The following is a 24,775-nucleotide window of genomic DNA, read 5'->3' on the forward strand; positions in this document are numbered from 1 at the left end:
TGCTCATTAGTCTTCCTTACAGCACTTTAGTCTGCCACCATTTTGTGTGCTTTTCTTCGGGCCGTCATGTGTTCTTGTTTGAAGCAGCAGTCTTCCACAATGTACTCAGGAGGCCACCAAGACAGTGAAACCTCCTCTTCAAACAACTCCTGGTTTCTCCTCTCCCTGCTCTGTCTCTCTCGCTCCTCTCATCCCTCCATTCTGGTTGGCTTCCCCGGGGGATAGAGTGATATAACGGGACACCCTCAGATCCCCTGCCTATTAAGATCCACCATAACCTCCTTACTGTAACTGTCCCTGCCTCTCGTCTCTCGCACTGTGTGCCTCTCTCACTATCTTTCATAAACTGCTGAATTTCAAAATGGGTTCTCTTCATTTTAATATATATGCTCATATGCCTTTGAAGTAGACCAACATATCAGCTGTTACGTGTTGAATATGTGATGACAAATTAATGCCTGTGAGGTTATACGGCTCAGAAGAGACATATTCTGAAAATAATTTCCACAATTTTGTTTACACTTTACTAGATGAGTTCTCCTTGTCTGAAGGACTTTGAGTCACATAAGATATTGGAGGAGCTCCATATGTTTTTGATATAGCTTCTAAAAATACAGGAAATCTTCAACAGTCTAAAGATAGGAATGGGGGAGTCACCAGAGGAGAGAAGAGATGAAAAAATAGATTCACATATGTGGATTTTGACAGTAAGCCATTGTTTTATGTGTGTGTGTGTGTGTGTGTGTGTGTGTGTGTGTGTGTGTGTGTGTGTGTGTGTGTGTGTGTATGCGCGCGCGTGCGTTTCTGCCTACGTGTGTGTGTGTGTGTGTGTGTGTGTGTGTGTGTGTGTGTGTGTGTTGCGTGCGTGCGACCGCGCGCGCAAGGGGGGAGCACTAACAGAATATGTGTAGCATATCTTTGATTATGAAACAAAATGTGCTCCTATACACTGTTCAAAAACCTGATGAAGGACAATAAACGATCATAAATCTCATCTTCAGCCACGGTCCCCTCTTTGGGAAGGTCAGGTTCTCACCCTAATATAATGGGTTGACGTGTAAAGTTTAGATTTATTTGTTTGTACCGCGCTGGAAAACATTCACAAGTGCTTTCAGTGATGTGCAATGCAGTGCTTTCTAATGACAGAGTGAAAATCTCAGTAATGTTCTAACACTCATCACCACCCAAGTGGTGAGCACTTTTGCCCGCCCTCATTAATATTCACATTAATGTCGGCGGTCATTAATAGTTGAGTCAATTGTCCGCTTTATTCTCCCTCACACACATACACACCTACACTCTCCTCCATTGTATTACCTTGGCTTTTCATTTATTCCGTCTTTGTTTTCTAACTGCGCTGCTGAAATAGCCTATATGAAGAGCGAGCGTACAGAAAGAAGAACGAGATTAGGGCGTCAGTGGGAAAATACGCACAAGAGAGAGTGCTCGTGAGACAGCGCGCGAGAGGGAGCGCGCAATATTTTACTGGGCATCTCTGGTGCGAGGAGCTTGGCTTCTCTTGCGCGCGCTGCATTCTGCCAGCTCTTTTGGAAAGGTGAGTACGAAACACTTCTTTCTCTTTCCAAAGCCCATAGGTACATTTGATCGCCGACGTGGTTTTTGGTAACAGTGGTTTTACTAAAAAGACATATCAAGAGTTGCACTCTCTCGACGGAGGTTACACTAATGAAAACATCTGAGGGTTTGAGGAAGAGCTGTCGCTAATTCATATACAAGAATTAGCATGGAGCCTGTTTAATTCAGAATATGAGCGTCTGAGCGTCGTCTTTGATGTGCATGAGTCCAGGTACAACTGTGTCGCCTATACTTTTTATGTAATTAAAAGCATGTCCCACAGAGGCGTCACCTAAGCATCGTGCTGAAGGGGTGGACTTTTTTCACTGAAAGACGCGTCATGTAAATGTATGACACGACTCCAGTGTCGACATCTAGACAACCAGGTACCTGTTAAGTGTTACGGGTTAGAAGCGTCTAACGTCAGTGGCAGTAGCATAAATAAACGACTCACCGACTTCTGTGTAAAATGACAACCTAAATACTTGCTATTCGTGCCTATGGTGACGTTTAACGGTGTACGTGACTTATATACCGCCACTAATAGATAGCAAAGTGGCAAAGAAGTTGGAGTAGTTTATGCTTTAATTGGCTCAGTGTGTTCCCGAGGAGGCGCGCACGTGCGTGTAGGTGGGATCTCTTCTTCATTTTTAGGCCAAGGACTTTCTATACCTTACACTCAGCCCCGTGCCATACTCACTCTTCTGCACGCGCTGTCCCTGTTTTACTCTGGAAGCTTTTATGTACTTTCAACCTAGTAACCACGAGGTGTTTGAAATATGTAGGTTTCTGTACGATTTCAAGCATTACAAAATGTTTACTATGATGACGAATCTGCATATGCCAACCGTACTCAGTCTTGTCAAAAGATAGATGTCTAGGTGTGAGTTCATGAATCTACCAGGACCTCTACACTTTGATAGCTTTGAGATCTTCATTGATGTCTTAATTTTTTAACAACAGAAACACTTAGAGCTATGAATACTCAGTTATAAAATAAATTTTAGTAAAATAGACATTTAAAACCCAATTTAAGAATTGATACCACTTGTCTCTGTGTTACTTTATTTACACATACTATTATCCAAAGCAACCTACTTTCAGTCACACTACCAAGGGAGGTGAGGACAGTGTTAGGAGTCTTGCCAAAGGACTCTTACTGGAATGGTGCACTTGCATGGACGGGGTATTGAATACAAAATGTGTTGGATCTTAAGTTCACCTCAAGTTATCTAAAATTACCTAAAAATTAATCAACCCAATTTTGGCAAATTCAAGGAAGCAAAAATGATGTCAGACAGGCCTGTGATTTGTGACAGAGGAACAGAGGGCAGATGACTCTCTGGTCTCATAAGCTGAAATAAACTCTCTGTAGAAAACTCTGATTGAAGCTCATGTCGACTGACTTGTGGACACTTCACTGTGTGGCACTGCTGTGGGTGTGAAAGCAGGGTGACCTCTGGTGCTCGACCTTCTCGAGCAACACGTGTGGACTCCTTGCACTCCTTTGCCCGTCTGAGTTAAATCAGCATGAGAGTACACTGTGTGTTTTCCTATGTGGATATACAGAATCAAGGGACAGAGTATTGCATCGTTTACCATGATGCTGAATTTTAAAAAGCACTAAACTTTGGACTTATTGCGGAGCATGTTTGAGCAGGCCTACCCCTTTTGGTAATGCCCTGTAGAGTAACTAGAGTATGATTTGCTGGGCACAGACCTGTGAGTTTCTGAGCCCTGTTCAGCAGGGATGTAGAGGACAGTGTTGTACTGGAGTGAAGACCGACAGGGAAAGGTCACAGGCAAAATATGCCATTTAACCACAGGCCAATTACTGTAGTTGTGTAATACATTGTGAATGTAATAGTGAATGTAATCCTGCCATCAACCATCAACTGTTTTAAGTTCAGGAGTATACTCACCACTTTTAGATTTTTTTTTACTTATTTAATTCAGTGAGATATGTTTGATTTAGTCAAATGAGTGTGCAGAGTTTTCCAGTGCAGTTTGCATTTACATTTCATACTGTGGGATCCAGTGTGCCCAACAGCTCATGGGCAAGCTGTGTTTTGGCCGCTCACACTTGCTGGAACTCCCTGGAGAACACAGCCTGCAAACATCTCCTTCTGACAGGGCCAGCTCGACCTGCCCATGCCCTCCCAGCCCTGCATCATGATGATGGGGTTCAGGTCCCCCTAGAGACCTTTAGGCCACAGGCCTGTTTTCGTTGTAGCTTGAGACCCATTGCACACAGACCACAGCCAGAACTGTTTGTGTTCGAATTCAACGAAGGCGTCAGAGTTTAGCTGTAGCCTCTGTGTTGCACCAGCGCACACAGCCTGAGGGAGGCAGAGTAGCCACAGGGCACTTGTGTCCTCACACACAGACATACACAGAGAGTCCTGCCATGTGCGAACATTCCCACAGAGGGCCTGACAAGTTTGGCATTTGTTCTTACACTATATTGCCAAAAGTATTCGCTCATCCATCCAAATTATCGGAATCAGGTGTTCCAATCACTTCCATGGCCACAGCTGTATAAAATTAAGCACCTAGGCATGCAGACCGTTTTTACAAACATTTGTGAAAGAATGGGTCGCTCTCAGGAGCTCAGTGAATTCCAGTGTGGAACTGTGATAGGATGCCACCTGTGCAACAAATCCAGTCGTGAAATTTCTTCACTCCTAAATATTCCAGTCAACTGTATTATAAGTAAATGGAAGTATTTGGGAACGACAGCATCTCAGTCACGAAGTGGTAGGCAACACAAACTGATGGAGCAGGATCAGCGGATGCTGAAGCGTATAGTGTGAAGAGGTTGCCAACTTTACAAACTTCATGTGGCCTTCAGATTAGCTCAAGAACACAGAGAGCTTCATGGAATGGGTTTCCATGGTCAAGCAGCTACATCCATCACAGGGCCGGCGCCACGGGGGTGCGAGGTGTCCCGCCCCCTCAATGTAAATAATAAGACCCATTTATTTTACAGCAATCGCAACATGGCACCCCCTCGGCCGCTCAACAATCGTTACACGCCACCCCCTGCTCAACAAACAACTTACGTTCGCCACCCCCCCCCCCCCCCCCCCCCACTCATCAACTACTTACATTCGCCGCCACCCACCCCCCCGCTCAACAACTTACATTCCCCACCCCAAAATTTTCTGACGCCCCCTCACTGTATATGTTCTGGCGCCGGCCCTGATCCATCATCAAGTGCAATGCAAAGCGTTGGATGCAGTGGTGTAAAGCACGACGCCACTGGACTCTGGAGCAGTGGAGGTGCATTCTCTGGACTAACAAATTCTCCATCTGGCAATCTGATGGACGAGTCTGGGTTTGGCAGTTGCCAGGAGAACGGTACTTGTCTGACTGCATTGTGCCAAGTGTAAAGTTTGGTGGAGGGGGGATTATGGTGTGAGGTTGTTTTTCAGGAGCTGGGCTTGGCCCCTTAGTTCTAGTGAAAGAAACTCTGAATGCTTCAGCATACTAAGATATTTTGGACAATTGCATGCTCCCAACTTTGTGGAAACAGTTTGGAGCTGACCCCTTCCTCTTCCAACATGACAATACAGTGTATTATGTCTGCTGGTTGGAATTGTCTATTCTTCCGCTGTTTAGACTTACCTGAAGGTGTTTGGTTCTCACACTGTGTAGGGATTTTTGTTTTATTTACCAGTAGGCTGACTTTGTGTTGAGAATGAATTAAACTGTATGTGATTATGAGATAATGGTGAAAAGTTTACATGCGTTAGAATGTGCCCAATAGCTCAGATAATGGCTGGTGCTCGGCCTTCCCGTGCAAACAAAGTCACCTTTTTAATAGGTACCGTTAGGTTGTCCCTCTCCAGACCCTACCTCTGACCCCAGGACCTCTGACCCCATGATCATGCAGAGAGGTGATCCTGATTACACTGAATAGGGGATGACACATAAATAGTTAGATTTGCTAACATGTCCATTACACACACACACACACACACACACACACACACACACACACACACACACACACACACAGTCTTGGCCCAACAGCTAAACTTCCTTTTGAAACCTTCTGTCCACTGGGACGAGCTGGCACACACCTCACACCCAGCAGGCGTCTCTCAGCTGCCAGTCAGGACTGCAGTGAAAGCAGCAGCACACATGAGGACACTCAGAACCAATCTACTCTCTTATGTACTATTTCCTCTCTGTCTCTCTCTTTCTCTCTGTTTGTCTCTCTCTCTCTCTCTCTCTCTTTCTCTCTCTCTCTCACACACACACACACACACACACAATTTATCTTTCTTTTTCTCTCGCTCTCTCTTTTTCTCTCTCTCTCTCTCATTCTCTCTAATTGGCCTGAGTATCTGCATCTTTTCTTTTCTTCCTTGTTCATGATGTTCATTGTAATATCTTCTTGTACCCATGCCCTCACTCCATCTCAAATTCTTCTCTCTCTCTTGCTCCCTCTCCTCTCTCTCTTTCCCTCTCTCTCTCTCTCTCTCTCTCTCTCTCTGTGGGTTACGTTGTTCTCATGGCTTGGGATGTGGCTCTGAGTCACTGGCTCTGGGAGACAGACAGGAAACGACAGGTTGAAAACAGCACGAGTGCCTGAATGCACTTTCACATGCGCACAGACACAGACACACATGCACAGAATCAGCATGCGTCTCTCTCCCTCACAGGACACACGCCAGGCACGTGGACTGAGCTCCTCTCTGATAGGTCAGCGTAGCTGCAGTCCTGCAATCTAGGCTTGTCCTCGCAAAATCCACATATCCTTACAGCAGTTATCATTTGAACTCCATGTGAAAACCATCACAACTGATAAAGACGGAGGATGAGACAGACGTTGTTAATTAAGCATTGATCAGCTGTTTCCTGGGTGAGAGACTGAGGGGAGTGCATGAGGTGAAAAGAGGGGGAACAGGGCAGAACTCACAGTTACTTACCCTATCTAGAACCATGCTCTCATAGATCATCATTCACGTATGTGTTCCACTGTCTCTGTGTCTCTCTCTCCTGCTCTCCTACACACACACACACACACACACAGACGCACACAAACCATGATTTCATTACTCATTCCCCATTCAGGGTGCAATGTTGCAGATCCTGTCTATGCCTTACATGCACTGCAGAGGGGATCTGTGGCACTGTATCAATGGCCACTTAAGTCTGTGGGGTGTATGTGTGCAACTGCTGAAAGCCACCTTCCTGTGAGTCGATGTCTGTATTCACGACTATGATTCATAGCTCATTTTGTGTGTGTGCGTGTGCGTGTCCATATGCATGCATGTGATTGTGTTGCCTGATTCACTACCAACAATGTCTCACTTTCTGCCTCTGAGTCTATCACCCCTTATGCTAGATGAACTTTGACCTTCTCTATGATTGGTGAGCTATTGTCAAAGCAGGAATCACTTAATTGCAGTCTTCTCTTTTTTCTTCTCTCATTTTGATATGTTTTGATTAAAATCGAATAACCTTACATATATAGTACAATTATGTTATGTATAATAATATGGACAGAACAAATATGGCAGAAATCTATGAAAAGCAAAACAAACAATAATGATGCAAGCATATTTTATTTTCAAATGGAACTACTGTACACTAAAATGGGACTATATTATAATGGGACTATATTTAAATGTGACTATTTTAAAAAGGGCTTTTGGCTATATTTTGGGTGGTTTGGATTATGTTGCATCAACTCTTTACCAGTGAAATCCAATACTATGCTCTGGTTATAAGAAAACATTCCTCTCTAATCTCAGAAGGATGTATTAGAACACTTCTATGAAATATGTGGTTCAATTCCATACTACTGAAAATGCGCTTAAAGCCTATGAAGTCTCACGTGACAGATAATCCACTGGGTAACCTAGACAACATTAGAATATAAGGTAGCCAGACTAACTTGTATGAATTACACTGATACATATGGGAATGTGGAAATACTGTGTGAGTGTTTTCTTATAAATCATAGTTGCAGCTAGAGCTGATGAAAGTGCCGTCGTAGTCCATTTCCATGGTAACCTAACATTTTGGAAATCCTGATTCGTTCAGAGCCAGCGATTCGGTGACATTAATGTACACCACCATGTAAAGAGTCCTGCAGTTATTTTTGACTCTGCTTCCATCACCTTAGGAGAATGGCAGAAATAAAAAGTATTTGGTCTTTTAAGGATTTCGAAACAGTTCTCCACACTTTTACACCCTCTTATAAACGGCTCTGGCTCATTACATCTGGGAATCTGTTAGTGTAGTCTGTCAGTTTTGCGTTGGGTCCAAAACGCAGCCGCGAGGCTCCTGACTGGTATCAAGGCGAGGAACAGTAGCCTTGCACTGGTTTCACCGCACTGGTTACCAGTTAAATACATTGAATTTGAATCTGAAGTGCTATTTCTTTAAGGTGTTGCATGGCTCAGGTGCAGGCTTTGTCTGGGACCTCCTGTACTTTAATTCCACCTCACAAGTTGTAGGCTCTTCTGGTCAACTGTGCCTAGCTGTCCCACACTCTTGGATGAAGTGTAAAGATGACTGTGCCTTTTCTGTTGCTGCCCCAAGACTCTGAAATAATCACACACTTTTTGTAAAGGAATACAAGAGATGCTTTTAAGTCAAACTTTCAAAAGCTATTGTTCTCTCACTCATTTGCATCTGTTTTCACCTGTTTTCTTCTGTTCTCCCATTGCTTTACCACCATGTTTTAATGTTGTACAGTTTTAATAGTTTAATTGGTATCGTGCAGCACTATGGCTGACACTCGTCTTTTATACATGCTGCAGACATGAAGGCACTTGACTAACAGACTTGAAATAGTGTTCTCCACAGCAGTGGCGGCTGGTACAAAAAATAATTGAGGGGGGCGCAAACAAATTAAAAACAAATAAAGCAGTCTTAGTGCCCTTTATTTATTTGAACATGAATTTTGCCCTCCTTTTCTTCTGGCTCATTCTGCACAGTTTGCGAGGTTCCCTTAAACACAGTAGCATTCTCAAGGTGCTCTTTCAGCAATCCATCAAGAGAAGCAACAAAATCTACCAACCCACGAAATATCCCAGGATTTTCTGAGCTCACACTTTCATCATGGCCATGCAAGGCCAGCTCAAAGGCTACACAAAATTTAACACAGTCTATTATCGTAGAGAGAACGTGACAATTTTTTGTCACCTCTTCATTGTGCCGTCTAACAGCAATCCTGTAGCCTTCATCTAGCTGCTGAGCAATGCTAAGTTTTCCGAAAAAAAAACTGCGGCTGTTTTCGTGCCGTTTTTCTGAAAGATGAAATTGTCCACGATGTTTCTGTGCCAGGACTTTGAAAAAACAAACATGGGAAGCAGTAAAAGGCATTGCTTACATCACATCCAGCTAGCCAGCTCCGTTTGTCATAGGAACAGCTGGAAAAGGATCGGGTGTAAGCTCGTCCTCCATCACTTGCCTTCTGCTGAATTTGTAAATTTGCATGATCCAGGCCAAGTTCCTTTATGCTTTTTTTTTTCTTCAAGTGAACACTTTGTGTAAGGATTTTTTTGTAAAGATAAAATGGAATTTTCTCTCATTTTGTAAGAGATGCTGCTCCAGCCTGTAGCTATTCAACATGAACCGAGTTAACGAACCGCAGATGATTGACACACCAACAAGAGTGGGTGTGTCCAGAGCTGCGCCCTGTGGAAAATCTGAAACAACCAATTAAACTGCAGCCTCACCTGCTTGCCAAAAGTTTATGCATCTACATGCAATCTCATTAGACCGGTGCCCTGCACACAGGAAGTGTGCACAATGTAAGCAATTAAATACAATTATGTGTTTACTCTTTTAATAAATTCAAACATGGCTATTAGACACACAGTGTGACTAAACAATTATATTATTTAACTATATTAACTAGCAGTTTATAATGAACTCATTTTAATATCTGAACAATATTAAGGGGGCGGCGCCCCAGCACCCCCTATTGGCCAGCCGCCACTGCTCCACAGCTCTTCTTGCGTTTTTGGCATTGTGAGAATCCGGGTTTTGTGTACTAGGGATTAAGTGTACTAGAGTATTGCGCTTATGCATTGTGAACATACAAATAGCTTATTTAAACCAAAAGTTGTAGTATGAAAGTAGGCATGAGAAAGTATGTGCAAGGTATGTGCAACTCTCCTTCACGGCCCACGTTGCTAACACAACACAATCATGCAGATTTGCCCTTCACAACATTCGGAGGATTCGGCCATTTCTCTCTAGGGAGGCCACTCAGATCCTTGTCCAGTCCCTTGTCATCTCAAGACTGGACTACTGCAACTCCCTACTGGCTGGTCTTCCTATGCATGCCATCAAACCCCTGCAACTGATCCAGAATGCTGCAGCTCGGCTGGTCTTTAACCTTCCCAAGTTCAGCCATGTCACTCCCTTGCTGTGCTCCCTCCACTGGCTTCCGGTAGCTGCCCGCATCAAATATAAAACCCTGGTGCTGGCCTACAAAGCAAAGAATGGTCCAGCTCCTTTTTACTTGATGGCCATGGTAAAACCCAGAAGCATACCTAGAGCCCTCCGCGCCTCAAGTATGTCTCGTCTTGACCCTCCATCATCCAGGACACATGGGAGACAAGCATCTAGACTTTTCTCTGTCCTGGCTCCAAGGTGGTGGAATGAACTTCCCTTGTGTGTCCGAACATCGGAGTCACTTGCTGTCTTCAGACGCCGACTGAAGACCCACCTCTTTCAAGTGCACTTTGCATAATTATGCTTCGTCTATTGTGCTTATTGTCTCTTTCCTCAGGTGTTTGTTACAGGTATTGCTTACTGTCTTTTTCCTCAGGGGATGTGTATATTCAGGTATAATTGTTAGGTATCATTTGACTTTGGTCTAGTGGTTTTTCCAGCTTAGAGTACCTTGTGTTCAGGACTATCTATTCTACCTTGGAGATTCCAAGCACTACATAGCACTTTTGTAAGTCGCTCTGGATAAGAGCGTCTGCTAAATGCCATAAATGTAAATGTAAATGTAAGGTTCTTTCAGAAATGATAAGAATCCTCTTTCTTTTACAAGCCACTCAGAATTGTGAACGAGCTCTAAAATTTAGCATATCATTTGCATAGCATACTGTTATAGGCCCAAAATCTCAATTGACATCAAGTGCAACTCAAGTAAAGGTGGACACATCCTGTTGTGGTCATCTGTGTACAGAAGAGCAAATGCATACTTTTTTCACAATAATAATAATTTTACAGTATCTCTTGCACCTGCACATTGCATATTCAATCTTCCCAAGTTCACCACACTCCTTTGTTCCCTCCACTGGCTTCCTGTGGTCACCCGTATCAGATCACGCTTGGCTTCAAAGCCAAAAATGGACCAGCCAGCTCCTAAAAGTGCTCAACTCACACTGCTCGGCATCTCACATCCTTCTTGCCTCAAGTACGTCATGTCTTCAACCACCATAGAGAGAAGACACGCCTCAAGACTCTTTTCTGTGCTAGCATTCAAATGGTGAAATGGTCTTCCACTAACTATTCATAGAGACTCTCTTTCTGTCTTCAAATGTAGATCCCCCTCTTCAATAAGCACTTAAATGATCCCCAGACAGACACTCCAAGGCACTTGATTCAACAACACTACTTCTCTTTGACAGCGTTATAGTTTAATCATTTTGTTAGATTCTGGCCTAATATCCTTGCCTAAAGCTTATATATATGGCGTGCAGTATTCTTCTTCTTGTTAAGCATGCTATTATACATCTAAAGAGGCTACCTAGCTAGCAGGCTAGCATTAACTCACTGAAGTAACCACTCTTAAACTGTAACATAAATGGTCAAATAAATAAATAAACTAAAAGGGCTTCTTAAGTATTAATGCAAGTGTACATCAAAACTCATATGGAGTCTCAGATGAAAAATGGTATTATGCTTCATGAATGATAAATAGCTATAAATTCCCCTATTAGCTTGCTAGAACGTTTATGGAATGCTAACTGTGTAGTAAACATACAAGGAGAAGTAATGAGATTTGAAAGGAAAGCCAGTTCAAGGTTAACCGAATCATATTTTTGTGTCAGGTCCCATTACATTTGTATTCAGTTCGAGTAGTTACTAGTTACTAAGGAACTTGCTAAAGTGGTGTGTGTTAGACTCAAGCTCAGACAAATACATTTGAGGATCATCGACCCCTTAACCATATGAACTTAAGCCTGTCAGCCTATGAATATTAATGAACATTAGAGGTCTGCTCATGAATATTAAAGACTAGTGGTCTCGGAAAAATGAGCTGTAAGAGTAGTAGGAAGAAACAGCCTGCAACAGTTGATTTAAAATACATCAAATATGTGGAAAAATCTGTGTTTCATGGTTACTCAGGAATAACACAAAAAGTAAAAGTCATAAAACATGGTGTCTTTGAAGTTTCATTCACCTCTGGCTGATCTGAATGGGTCTTCTGATAGAGGTCGATGCTACTTTGTTGTCTGGCAAAAAGCAAATCCTCTGGAGCTTCTATTTCTAAACCCACATGATAAATAACAATCATTATATATCATAACCACAAATCACACTGCATTAACACCCCCTCCCCAACACATAAATACACACATAACACCTAATCACAGTGTCCTCTAAATCTCCTGCTGATTGGACAGTGTAACTGGCTCAAAAATAAAGGTATGTTTGAACATAATAAATTGCCCTCCAAATAGCATTGAATGAATAATTGCATCAAATAGCATCAAATGAATAGAGCTGGTTATTTTGTATGTATATGTATGTATGTAATGTTGTGTTATGTAATGTTGATATATTGTGTGTGTGTGTGTGTGTGTGTGTGTGTGTGTGTGTGTGTGTGTGTGTGTGTGTGTGTGTGTGTGTGTGTGTGTGTGTGTGTGTGTGTGTGTGTGTGTGTAGATGAGCTCGTGCAGCAGCAGGGCTCTGACTCTGCTCTCCACGGTGTTCGGGGCATGCGGGCTGCTGTTGGTAGGTGTTGCCGTGGCAACGGATTATTGGCTGCTGATGGAGGAAGGCATAGTACTGCAGCAGAACCAAACCATCGACGTCAAGATGGCGCTGCACTCTGGCCTGTGGAGGGTGTGTTTCATAGCAGGTACACACACACACACACACAAGGACACACACACACACTCATACGCAAGATGGCGCTGCACTCTGGCCTGTGGAGGGTGTGTTTCATAGTAGGTACACACACACACGCACACAAGGACACACACACACACTCATACGCAAGATGGCGCTGCACTCTGGCCTGTGGAGGGTGTGTTTCATAGCAGGTACACACACACACACACACACACAAGGACACACACACACACTCATACGCAAGATGGCGCTGCACTCTGGCCTGTGGAGGGTGTGTTTCATAGTAGGTACACACACACACGCACACAAGGACACACACACACACTCACACGCAAGATGGCACTGCACTCTGGCCTGTGGAGGGTGTGTTTCATAGCAGGTACACACACACACACACACAAGGACACACACACACACTCATACGCAAGATGGCGCTGCACTCTGGCCGGTGGAGGGTGTGTTTCATAGCAGGTACACACAAACACACACACAAGGACACACACACACACACTCATACGCAAGATGGCACTGCACTCTGGCCTGTGGAGGGTGTGTTTCATAGCAGGTACACACACACACACACACAAGGACACACACACACACTCATACGCAAGATGGCGCTGCACTCTGGCCTGTGGAGGGTGTGTTTCATAGCAGGTACACACACACACACACACAAGGACACACACACACACTCATACGCAAGATGGCGCTGCACTCTGGCCTGTGGAGGGTGTGTTTCATAGCAGGTACACACAAACACACACACACACACAAGGACACACACACACACACTCACACGCAAGATGGCACTGCACTCTGACCGCTGAAGAGTGTGTTTCATAGCAGGCACACACACACACACACACACACACACACACACACACACACACATACACAAACATTCATGTAAAATACATGTGCTGTATATATATGGACACATACATACGATACACACTGTATACACACTGTATACAATAGTTTCATACTATTGTAAAAGAAAATGCTGCTGCTATGTCTTTGATTTGACTGCAGATTTCATGCCTCCTGCATTATATTTCTGATTGGCCCTGTCTCCTGTCTTCCTGTCCCCATGTCTCCTGTGTCTCTGTGTTCATATGTCCCCTCTCAGGTTCAGAGAAGGGAAGATGCGTGGCCTCGGAATACTTCACAGAGCCGGAGAACGAGATCACGACAGAAAACACTGCGAATATCCTGAGTGAGTAAACCTTAGTCACCGCCGTGTGAACCCGAGCTCGCTTCTGATGTGTGATCTGTTGGTCCTTTCTCAGAGATGGTGCAGACAGCCACACCTTTCCCCATGGTGTCTTTGCTCTTCGTCTTCATGGCCTTCGTCATCAGCAACGTGGGCCACATCCGCCCCCAGCGCACCATCCTGGCCTTCATTTCCGGAATCCTCTTCATCCTTTCAGGTAGTCACCCCTGCTCCATTCTTCTGCTACGTGATCTCAGCTATGAGGTGCAGGCAGAAGACGCAGTAACTCCGAGGCCAGCACCTCTGTCCGGTCAGTGAGGTCGCCCTCATGGTCTCACCCTCTGTTGCGTTAAGACTTCACCCTCATAAATGAAAGCATGTGATCATAGATTTTTTCACAAGGCTGGCTTCATACCCTGTAGGATTCAATTTCTCTCTGTGAGGAGTTGTGATCGTGTGATGATCAAATGTGATTATTTGTGATTGATTGGGATTCATTGTGATTAATTAATCCAATGTGCTAGTGGAACTAAACTCTACAGGGTTGAGCTGAACCCCCCCAACCCCCCACCCAAATCTGGTGTTGGTATTTCTGCTTCAAGCGTCAGTGCAATAATTCCTCTATTCAGATTTAAACATCATAAACAAATGTTGCATAGCCAACTGATTGTACCAGTTATTAAAAAAGAATTGAGAAATACTCCAACTTTTTTCATTCTGTGCCTGGTGCCCAGAATCCTTCAGATTCTATTTCAGTTAGTTTTACAGAGAAATTGCATCACGTCCAGACAATATTGCAAAGCCAATGATGGACCTTTGAGACTTGAGCAGGTCTTGGCTGATTCAAGATAAAAGATTTCTCTCCTTTCTCTTCTTTGCCATCTTGTGGATGTGCCAGCTATCCTAGGAGGGAACCTTTCCTGAAGGGGCCTCATGTTCAGTTAGGATCCACCGCCCCATGGCAGCGTCCCTGCCCAGCTGGGCGTGCGAAGGCAGCTCTGTGTCTTCTTCAGGCCGGTGAAGGTGCAGGCACAGACAGCAGAGCTCCTCCCACCTTTGTGTGTCATCCAATTGATTCCGCTAATTAATTCTATCTGCAGGCGTGATCTAATTAGCAAAGCCAGGTAGTTGGAACAAAAGCCTGGGGAGTTTGTGACTCGCTGCACCTGAACCGAACTTATTATGACTTATGAGTGCACAAAGGTTCTCACCACTCAGATTTCACCGGGCAACTGTTCGCGCTCAAATATGCGCAGTCCTATTTGCATGGGAAGCGTTGCCTCTGCCTGTGTTCATGAGCAGAAGATGAAACTTTAGATGCAGTTGTCTTAGATAATACAATCACGCCCATATAATGCTATGGTTTCAGCATATGCAGTACAGCCATACCATCTGCGTCATGATTATCATCATCTTATTCCATTTCAAACCCTCTCTGATCATGTGGATTCTCCATCTGCTTGAGTTTATTACTGTCTGGCACTGGTGTTCTTGGGCTCTATCGAACTGCTTTGCTTCACTAATGACTCTTGCCAGTGCAACTGTGGTTCTCTAAAGATCTCACACTGTATGTGTAATATAACGGCATAACATATTTTAGATTGAGTATGAAGTGTTGCAAATCATGAGAGTGAAGCGGAAGACAAGGTAGACGTTGTAGCTTATGAAAACACATTTCTGTCTCTCCTACCTTTCCTTTCTCCATTGCTTACACACTATTATTATTACCATTGCTTTCATTTGCTAGCGCTCTAAATTGTCCGCCCCAAACACTGTTCTTCAAAGGGTTAGTTGCCATATTGATGGGTCTTTTTCCAGATAAATCCTGTATCTACACTGCAACACAAACAGCACCCAGCTGTGATTGTTTAAACATGAATGAGCTGAATTCTCATCACATTATTCTAGTTATTGAATCGCGAATGAGGGAACTATTATGCAAAGTGAATGCATGCATAAAAGGGGGCTTTAAATGAGCTCTATGCTTGGTAAAATGGAGCTCTTCCTCAAGGAAGAGGTGATGAGAGAAGTGGGATAAAGGGGAAGGAGGAGGAGAATGATGGAGACACTAAATTACAAATGATTAAAAACAATTTTTGACCATATTCATATACATGAATATATATATATGGCAGTGGAAGTTGTATGAGAGAAGATTCCTTCATGCAGCGGTGATGGCTTGTAATGATGGAGTCTTTCCCGGGTGGACTTTCCACAGCAGGCCAGATTGCCCAACCTGTCCACATGGCATGTCCTCCTGCTTTGTGAGAGGTTTGTGATGCCATGAAGCAGACATATCCCTTTATAAACACTTTTATCTGTACTATACAGACGCCAGGGTTTTTTTCCATTTACCTTTTACAGTAAAGGGGTCAGAAGGGGTCAGAGAAGATGTGCAATAAAGTTTACACTAATTGAATAAAAGCATTTATGTTTATGTTTGCATTTATGTTTATGTTTGCATTTATGTTTATGCATTTATATTTACGCATGGTATACATTCACAGTTTACGTTATGCAGGTGTATTGTCAAGTCAAGGTAATTTTATTTATATAGCGCTTTTTACAACATGTGTTGTCACAAAGCAGATTTACAAATGCATGTGTCAGGATCCCTAATGAGCAAGCCAAGGGTGACAGTGGCAAGGGAAATCTCCATAGGAGGGATTAGGAAGAAACCTTAAGATGACCAAGACTCAAAGAGGAACCCATCCTCCATTGGGCAGCCCAGCTAGTAGATGTCCATATTGATAGTTCTATTTCTAGGCAGAGCACTTACGTTGGGTCTCAGGTAGGAGGCAGCATTGGTGTGTCCACTGGCGGCATTGGTGCATACACTGTTGGCAACTGGCAATCCAGACCATTTTCTAGTCGCTTATTGTCTTTGTAGCAGCATGTAACCAGGATACAAAAAGCAGGTTTGTGCTAGTTGTCAATTCTTTTAGTTAAGGTTTGCAATGAATAATGCCAGAATATCTTTGTTTTGGCTATGGTTTTCAATCAATTGGCCAGATATCATGTAGGCAAAAGTACCATCTATATATTTGATGCATGTTTGTGTGATGTGATTATTATAGTTTGGCATTTGTAACAAAGCAGACATCCCAAACCATGACACCATCTACAAAAGACAGACCATTTTCCAAAACTGCAAATACTACACAGCTGTTTTCATACAGAATTCAGATTTGTTGAACCGTTGTGAAAATCTCTACACACAAACTACAGTCTGCACTATGTACTGAATTAATCAATAACTCAAACCCAGTTAACACACACTTCCTCAGGAGGAAACAGGAGTTAAAGTCAGGAAAGTTCACTTCCTGGAACAACAGACCCACAAAGACCTGAAGGTAGAGGAAGAGGAATAACAACGAGACGAGCTGTTGTTGATTTCTGGTGAGGTTCGTGCTACTCTAGTTGACCACGCCCGTGTCTGTTGGATGTCAGTGAGGAAAGATAAGCAAAGAGCCGTTCCTGAGCCACTCTACATTAGCTTCCCGAATCCGCAGAGGAAAATGGGTCAGTTGTTTACAGTCCACTCTGCTGCCATTTTGGAGGGCTGAGGTCCAGCACCTTTGCTTTTTACTCTTTAGTACTGTATGTGATCTGAAATGTGTCTCATTTGGAGTTACTCTATGCTCCTGTTTTGAAAAACTGGATGGTTTACAGTGATCCTGTCAGGATGTCTATTTTTATAGGACTGAGAGATGACCACTCAGTGGGAGCAGAATATGTGTAGCAAATGATGGAAATCACCAATATAGTCATAGCTAGCAGTATCATTGACTTGCTTCAGGTACAATGGAGAGTTATTGAGGATCAGGGAATATTCCAGTACGTTAATGCAGTCAGCATCTCAACATTTGACTGCATTCTTTGACAGAACAGGTTGAGGACGAAACAGGGCTATCATGTTCCTTTCAAGAGGATCTCAGGTGAAATGTGCAAGTATGGTTTTTCATGCTATATCAAGTATATGAGAACAGTTTTTTATTACAGAGGTATTTACTGTAGTATAGGCTAAAGGATTTGGGACAGTTCAGTCTTGAGCAGGCTGCTCTAGTTTGCGGTGCACAAACAACTCAAGATTCAGCAACATCTTTCTACCTGCACATTCTTCCTTTCCTAAACCCCATAAGAGGAGTTATTTTCAGTATGGCAGTGGAATGTCTATGAGCAAGACCCCTACATTGAGACCCCTACACTGAGGCCCTTACAACAATACCCCTACACTGAGCCCCCTACATTGAGACCCCTACAGTGACACCCCTACATTGAGACCCTTACAACAAAACCCCTAAACTGAGGCTCTTACAACACAACCCCTACACTGAGACCCCTACAACAAAATCCCTACACTGAGACCCCTACAACAATACCCTACACTGAGGCCCTTACAACAAAACCCCTACACAGAGACCCCTACACGAGACCCCCATTAACCTCCTCCAAGGAGGAGGTTTGTTTAGATCTAATGGTTGAGCATGGCACGCCAGGGTGGAGAGGTCTGGTTACGGGTTTACTGCATGGCCTGCCCAGACCTAATACTGTTGATGAGAATCTCTAACTTAACCTAGACCAGAGATTGGATGTTGAGGTACAACAATTGTGATTTCTTTCTTTACGTATAAACATTCTTGGCCATTGGTCTGGGCAGCATGATGGTGTGGTGGCTAGTGCTGTCGTCTCACAGCAAGATCATCTGGGTCTGATTCTCAGTCCGGACCAGTTTGAAGTTTGCATGTTCTCGCTATGCCTGTGTGGGTTTTCTCAGGGTACTCTGGTTTTCTCCCACAGTCCAAAGACAGGTTGATTGGTCTAAATTATGAGTAGATGTGAGTGTGTGTGTTGGCCATGTGGTGTACTGCCTTCGCCCAATGATGCTGGGATTGGCTCTAAACTCCCCCCACTGAGCCTGACTAGCAGGATTAAGATTTGAAGTTTTTGATGTGTGCAATTATGCATTTGCGTTTTCATTTTGGGAAATGGAGCATCAGTTCAGAAATATATCTTGGCAATCAAGAGAAATGGTAATCCCTAAACAATATGTCAAAGTCAGATTTATTTTGTAGTGATTTTACAACACAGGTCACAAAGCAGCTTTACAAATGTTTGGGTCCAGATTCCTAATGAGCAAGCCAGTAGCGACAGGAACAATCCCTGTGCACATTAAGGAAGGAACCGTTAGAGGTCCAAGACTCCAGAGGGAGCCCATCCTCCTTGAGCAGTCCAGCTAATAAACAGTACATACTGCTGCACATTATGTACAGTCTATGTAGCCAGTTCAGTATAGATGTGGGTCTCAGCTACTCTGGTGGGTCTAAGGTGGGCAGTATCTGCATGCAGTGGGATAGATGGGTGGAGTAGTTGGGTGGAGTAGATGCACTGGGACAGATGTGGCGTTCACTCATACTGTCATCTACTGATGGATGTTTTCTGGCATCATCTTAGATGTTTTGTCTCCAGTCATCAGATCCAGTCTTTGCTGTTCACTCTATAGTTTAGCAGAGGTTCAAATATGGTAGCTCAAGTGTGCTTATTAGCATAGTGTGCTTATTAACATAGTACGCTTATTAGCATAGTTAACGTCAGCGAAAATCCCATCATCCTGTTCACTTATCTGCATAGAACTGATCTGGGTCCCTTTTCTCACTTAACACACATCTTGGTTTCGAACAGGGCCAAACCACCCAAACACCCTTACAGACTAAGGGCGTACTCACACTAGGCACGGTTTGCTGGTTCCGTGCTGGGGCCCGGTTATCCCCCCTCCCCACTCCCCCTCTGGCCTGCACTCACACTCTCTTCAGCAACCCGGCCCGAGCACGCTTACGTCATCACAACGCCGCTTTATTTGGAAAAAAAGCGCGCTCGCACAACACTATGGAGTTCACGATTCTCTTTTTATTGTATTTTTGGAGTCGTTTTGGGAGTGCAGAAACACGGTGCAAGCACAGATTTATCGATAATTTAACACAACGATTGTCTGCTAATCGCTTTGCCGCTATGACTGTTTAATGTGAGCATCGCATCACTGACGTCATGTTTGAGTTCCAGCGAAATGAACCAATCACACGAGGCACCAAGCGGGCTCGGACACGGATAGCGCTCACACTAGAAGCGAACCGTGCTCGAGTCCACATGAATCGTGCCCTGGCCCACCTCTTCAAGCGGGCCCGAGCACGGTTAACTGATCCGGGCCCGGATCACAGAGCCTAGTGTGAGTACGCCCTAAGACATGCGTTCAGTTATTGTTGTACTGAAATCTAGAACTAATTAAGTAGCAAACCCTACAGTAAACAGCAAAACCTGTTGAGTTTGCTCCTGTGTTGTTGAGCTGAACTCAGAACACTCGTGTTTACTGAACACAAGGTGTTTTGCTGTGTGGGCATAACCTATTTTGTGTGTCAGTACTGAAGTGGTCTTGGTCCCATAACCAGCAGGTTCAGTAGCTGCAGGACAGCTCCTCCTCAGGTCTGGAGGGCATGTTCGTGTGGACGTCACTTCATCTCTCTTGTGCTTTCACCTTGAAACAGGGCTGGAAAGGCCTTCTTTAGTCTGGCCACAAACTCTTACTGACGTGCCGTCCTTGGAACAAAAACATTTTTATATTTTCCCTCATTCTTCCTCCTCTGTCTTTCGGACTTTCTGCCCGATAATATGAAATGTGTCAGCTTGTACTCGAGTTGAGGAGTATGTAATTGACTGGCCTGTACTCTTGATTGATAGCTCAGAGCATTCAAAGCCAGAACATAAAGAAGTGAAATTTGTACTCACTTATGGTGAGTTAAATTGCTGTTAAAGAGTTGAATGTGAAATGTAGCTGTGTGCGTGTGTTTGTGTGTGCTTGTCCTGCTCTCCTTCTGGGCACAGTGCTGCAGTAGGCTGCCTGTGTGATGTGATGCATTCAGATGAAGTTGATGTCCTCTCAGCGGTGCATGTGTGTGTGTGTGTGTGTGTGGGTTCTGGACAGGTGCATATGTGTCGTGATGGCTCAAAGGGGGTGGATGTCCTCAGAGAGGGTCGAGCAGAAACCCTGTCCCACCCCCGTACAGTGTGGCCAATCAGAACTGAGTTACCGTGCCCTCCAGAATGAACCTTTTAATAAGCTTGAACCTAAACTGAAATGATGAAACAAATCCTAACCTTCCAGTGAGCTTTAATGATTAAAAAAAATATCCCAGAAAAATGAACATTCCTTCTCGAAAACGCAGTTATTTTGTACCACGATTGTCAGCATCTCTGCATCTGCCAGGAAAACAGCTCTGAGTCTTCTCGGTTGCTGCTGGTGGAGGTGGAACGTTGCTCTCCATACAATCCCTCCAGATACTTTGGTCCTTGGATACATGACAAGGACATTTCTTCACAGCTTTTTTTCGTGTCTTACCAATAATTCTGAAGTGCTCTCTGCTATACCGTTATGATAACGGATTTTGCTTTTCTCTCTGGTCCTAAAAACTTTGCTCTATAATACAGTTCAAAAACAAGTTCTTCTCTCCCTTTCACCCCCTCCCTCTCTCTCTCTCTCCCTCTCTCTTCCTCTCAGGTCTGAGTCTAGTAGTGGGCTTGGTACTCTATATCTCCAGTATAAATGATGAGGTGATGAACAGGCCGCGGGAGCCTGAGCTCTTCTTCAACTACCACTACGGCTGGTCCTTCGCCTTCGCCGCCAGCTCCTTCCTCCTCAAAGAGGTCAGCGCACGGACCTCACAAGCGCCTCCTTTCGCTCCTGGCGCGCGTTCTGTGCCGGTTTGATGGACACGTTGTCTTGTAGGCACCTTCGACACGCTGGAGCACTTCATTAGATTTTTCATTTAGTAATTGCAGGACAGTCAGAGTAGGAGGGGACAGGGGAGGAGAGCTCTGACTATCAGGCAGCCATTTTGTGTGCTGATGAAGTGAGGATTTTAGCTAAATTGGAGTTGTTACAGGGACTTCTTCTTTCTGCTTGACTCAGCAGGGTCTCTGCACTGTCAAGATTTCATTGTTGCTTAGGGAGCTGTGTATATGTGCGAGAGTGCATGTGCTGTTGTGTGTGTGCATTTGTGTTTCGGAGAGAAAGGGCGAGAGAGTGAACTCATGACAGCAAGTAGGAGAAAAGCAAGTAGTGATTTAAATAGCCGTTTCAAAAGAGGCTCTAGAGAAACCTTTTAAATCATTTAATAAATGTACAATTTTAACCATTTAATCTCAGCCCTGCCACCCAGGGAGGGAATGACTAATGTGAATAGAGTGTTACATTTAAAAAACGTTTTGCGAATATCCAAATCACATGCATTTTCTTATGTCATCTCGGGGCTGGTCACAAGGTCCTGTGTGATCTCATGTCATATATATATATATATATTTCATATTTCACACTACTTTCTCTGTCCCTTCCTCTCTGTCTATACCAGGGTGCAGGCGTGATGTCTGTGTATCTGTTCATGAAACGCTATGCAGAAGAGGAGATGTACCGGCCTCACCCAGCTCTCTACCGCCCCCGCATGTCCGAGAGCAGTGACTACAGCGGGCAGTTCCTCCACCCCGAGACCTGGCCTCCACCCAAGCGTGCGCGCAGTGCCTCTGAGCTCTCCAGCGACATCTCCATCCAGCTCACGCAGAACCCCCAGCCCCTGCCCAAGGTCAACCACCAGCCCCCGACGAAGGTCATCCCCCAGCAAAGCGCCCCCTCTGCCAGCATGACCGCTGCCTCCAGCCCCACGTCCGACGGCGGATACGACCTCGCGTCGGCCAGCTCTGCGTCGGCCTTCCCCCTCAGCCACCCGCTCCTCCCCGGGGCGGCCGGCGACGCCCACGGCCTGGGCCTGGTCACGCCCCCTCCGGCAGTGCCGCCTCCCCAATACCACACACACATGCGTATGAGTGCCTCCCCATATTAGAGTGTGTGCAGTTGGAGTGCAGAGCCTGTCTATCTTGTGTCATGGCTGGAGATCAGGGACCAGATGAAAGATCCCTGGAGAAGCGCAGGACGGGAGAGTTTATGGTGTTAAAGCAAAGGAGACTTGTCATTCAGGTGTGAATTCTGTAGCAGAGAAGGTCAGCTGGTTCCTTACAAGGTATTTAATGAAGGCATAGGTCTTATTGCACAAGCGGTGTACAATGCAAAACACTTTTCCAGAATAACATGTATTAATGTATACTCACACCTGTAGTGCACAAAGACTGTAACTACTGCCTTCCCTTTTACCAGTGATCCACACTTTTTCCATCATTCAATCAATGTAACAGTAGTAGTGTTATTATTATTATGACATGTTTAAGATAAAGCTACAGGGATCATGGTTAAATAAGTTAGGTATTTTAATTCCACTTTAAGTAAGATGGTGATCATGGACACTGGTGATTTTAAATATGTAAAACATTATGTGCTAATTTACTATGGAAATATGAAATGAGAAAGTGGAGAAAGGATGTGATAAAGGCATTCAATTTCAGATCACTGAAACTCGACCTCTCTTAAAGACTCTTATAGATTTTTGGGGCGATTTATCTGGGTTTTCCAGTTCTAACAGCGGGTTGGTGTCAGTCTTTGATCTGTTTGTTTTGGGTTGAATGTATCATTTCCTTTCCCTGTTATAAACAGTAGGTCTGATTTGGGCTACGGATAAATGCAGATTGAGTATGCTACTCGATATGCATGCGCAGTTTAACAGGGGAAAACATTTTGATAAAGTATAAAGGACTCTACAATTACTGATAGTAGATTAAAGTGTTGTGAAACAAATCCACAATTAGCATAAAAACATGGAATGATAATGGTGGTCACTAAATCTAAGCCACTATGCTAATTCTGCATTTTGAACAATCACATAAACAGATTGTATATCATAATTATATGATCTAACAAAGCTGCAGAGAAACAGCACAGAATGATGCAGATGTGTAAAATTGTTTAGAATTGTAAAATGCAAGTTTGCGGTTTAAAGTTAGAAATCGCATACTTAATTTTTTCCAAAATCACATCATGTAAAATAACATGAACATGAGACTACATACCAGTACACAATCATATGCGGAGCGCCCTCTGGCCGCTCAAATGTAGTAGTGCAATTAATCGTTCGGATGGCACTGTCCACGGTTCTGAAACAAGTGCAGTGTTTAACATAATCCACAGTATCACATATCATGCCTATAGAATACATTTTATGGTTCTGAGTGCTGAGCTATTGGTGTATGTTAGATCCAAGTTGTTGAATTGTTACAATAAAATATTTTGCAGTGTGCTTGCAATTTTATCATATAATAGAGCATAAAACATTAACTGTGTGAGCCAAAACTCCAGTTGGGAAACTCCAGACCTGAAAACATGCGGGAAAAGTCACCATATCATGTGTGCATGTAAGAATCAGCAGCTTGAGGACATACCTGATGCTGACTCTCTGCACAATGACATCACAGCACGCTCTGTTTGATAGCTCTCATAACGGGAGGGAAGGGGAGAGAAGAGTGCAAGATCACTTTGTCTCTGCACCACATGATGTAATGTCTTCTGTGTAGTCTTATAGTTTCTGAGTTCACGAGGTAAATGAATGCGTGTGTCTGTGGGGAGGTGTGTGGGGGGGGGGGGGTGTTGTAACGTGTGTGTGTGTGTGTGTGTGCACCTGATGCAGTGTTTAATGCAGTGTACTGTGTTGCGTTGAGGATAGGCTGAAACACTGCAGTCCTTTATTACAATGCATGGCATGCACAGTGAGCTTAACAGACTGAATTGTGTGTGTGTGTGTGTGTGTGTGTGTGTGTGTGTGTGTTTGTTCTGCACAGGGGCTGTTATATTAAAACCTTGTTCATCTCTGGTGCAGTGTGCTACCACCATAGGGAACTGTGCAGGCCGATTGATCAGTGTGAGTGTGAGTGTCTGTGTATGCATGATTTGTGTGTAATGTGCATAACAGCTCTGTATTCTGACTTCATCCA

The 24,775-nt window shown here is 44.1% G+C and overlaps 1 protein-coding gene across 2 annotated transcripts; it reads left to right on the forward strand.

Moving 5' to 3' along the window:
- Nucleotides 1-1,259: 1,259 nt before the first annotated feature.
- cacng7b (calcium channel, voltage-dependent, gamma subunit 7b) lies at nt 1,260-24,108 on the forward strand. 2 transcript variants are annotated; one of them, XM_076971362.1, is made up of 6 exons: nt 1,260-1,555; nt 12,451-12,630; nt 13,772-13,858; nt 13,932-14,072; nt 21,405-21,550; nt 22,255-24,108. In XM_076971362.1, the coding sequence occupies exons 2-6, from the start codon at nt 12,504-12,506 to the stop codon at nt 22,738-22,740; spliced, it is 987 nt and encodes a 328-aa protein (XP_076827477.1). In that variant the 5' UTR covers nt 1,260-1,555; nt 12,451-12,503; the 3' UTR covers nt 22,741-24,108. The 2 variants fall into 2 exon arrangements, with proteins under 2 accessions (XP_076827477.1, XP_076827476.1); XM_076971361.1 differs by having other exon boundaries at nt 12,451-12,646; nt 22,255-24,106.
- Nucleotides 24,109-24,775: the final 667 nt, after the last annotated feature.

Source organism: Brachyhypopomus gauderio, chromosome 13 (genome assembly GCF_052324685.1).
Source record: "Brachyhypopomus gauderio isolate BG-103 chromosome 13, BGAUD_0.2, whole genome shotgun sequence".
NCBI classification, from domain to species: domain Eukaryota; kingdom Metazoa; phylum Chordata; class Actinopteri; order Gymnotiformes; family Hypopomidae; genus Brachyhypopomus; species Brachyhypopomus gauderio.

What these genes read in the sequence shown, in the direction of transcription:
- cacng7b (XM_076971361.1), top strand. Translation starts at nt 12,451, where the DNA reads ATGAGCTCGTGCAGCAGCAGGGCTCTGACTCTGCTCTCCACGGTGTTC. An exon ending in GAGGGTGTGTTTCATAGCAG is followed by an intron (nt 12,647 to 13,771) that starts GTACACACACAC and finishes GTCCCCTCTCAG; the next exon opens with GTTCAGAGAAGGGAAGATGC. An exon ending in AAACACTGCGAATATCCTGA is followed by an intron (nt 13,859 to 13,931) that starts GTGAGTAAACCT and finishes GTCCTTTCTCAG; the next exon opens with AGATGGTGCAGACAGCCACA.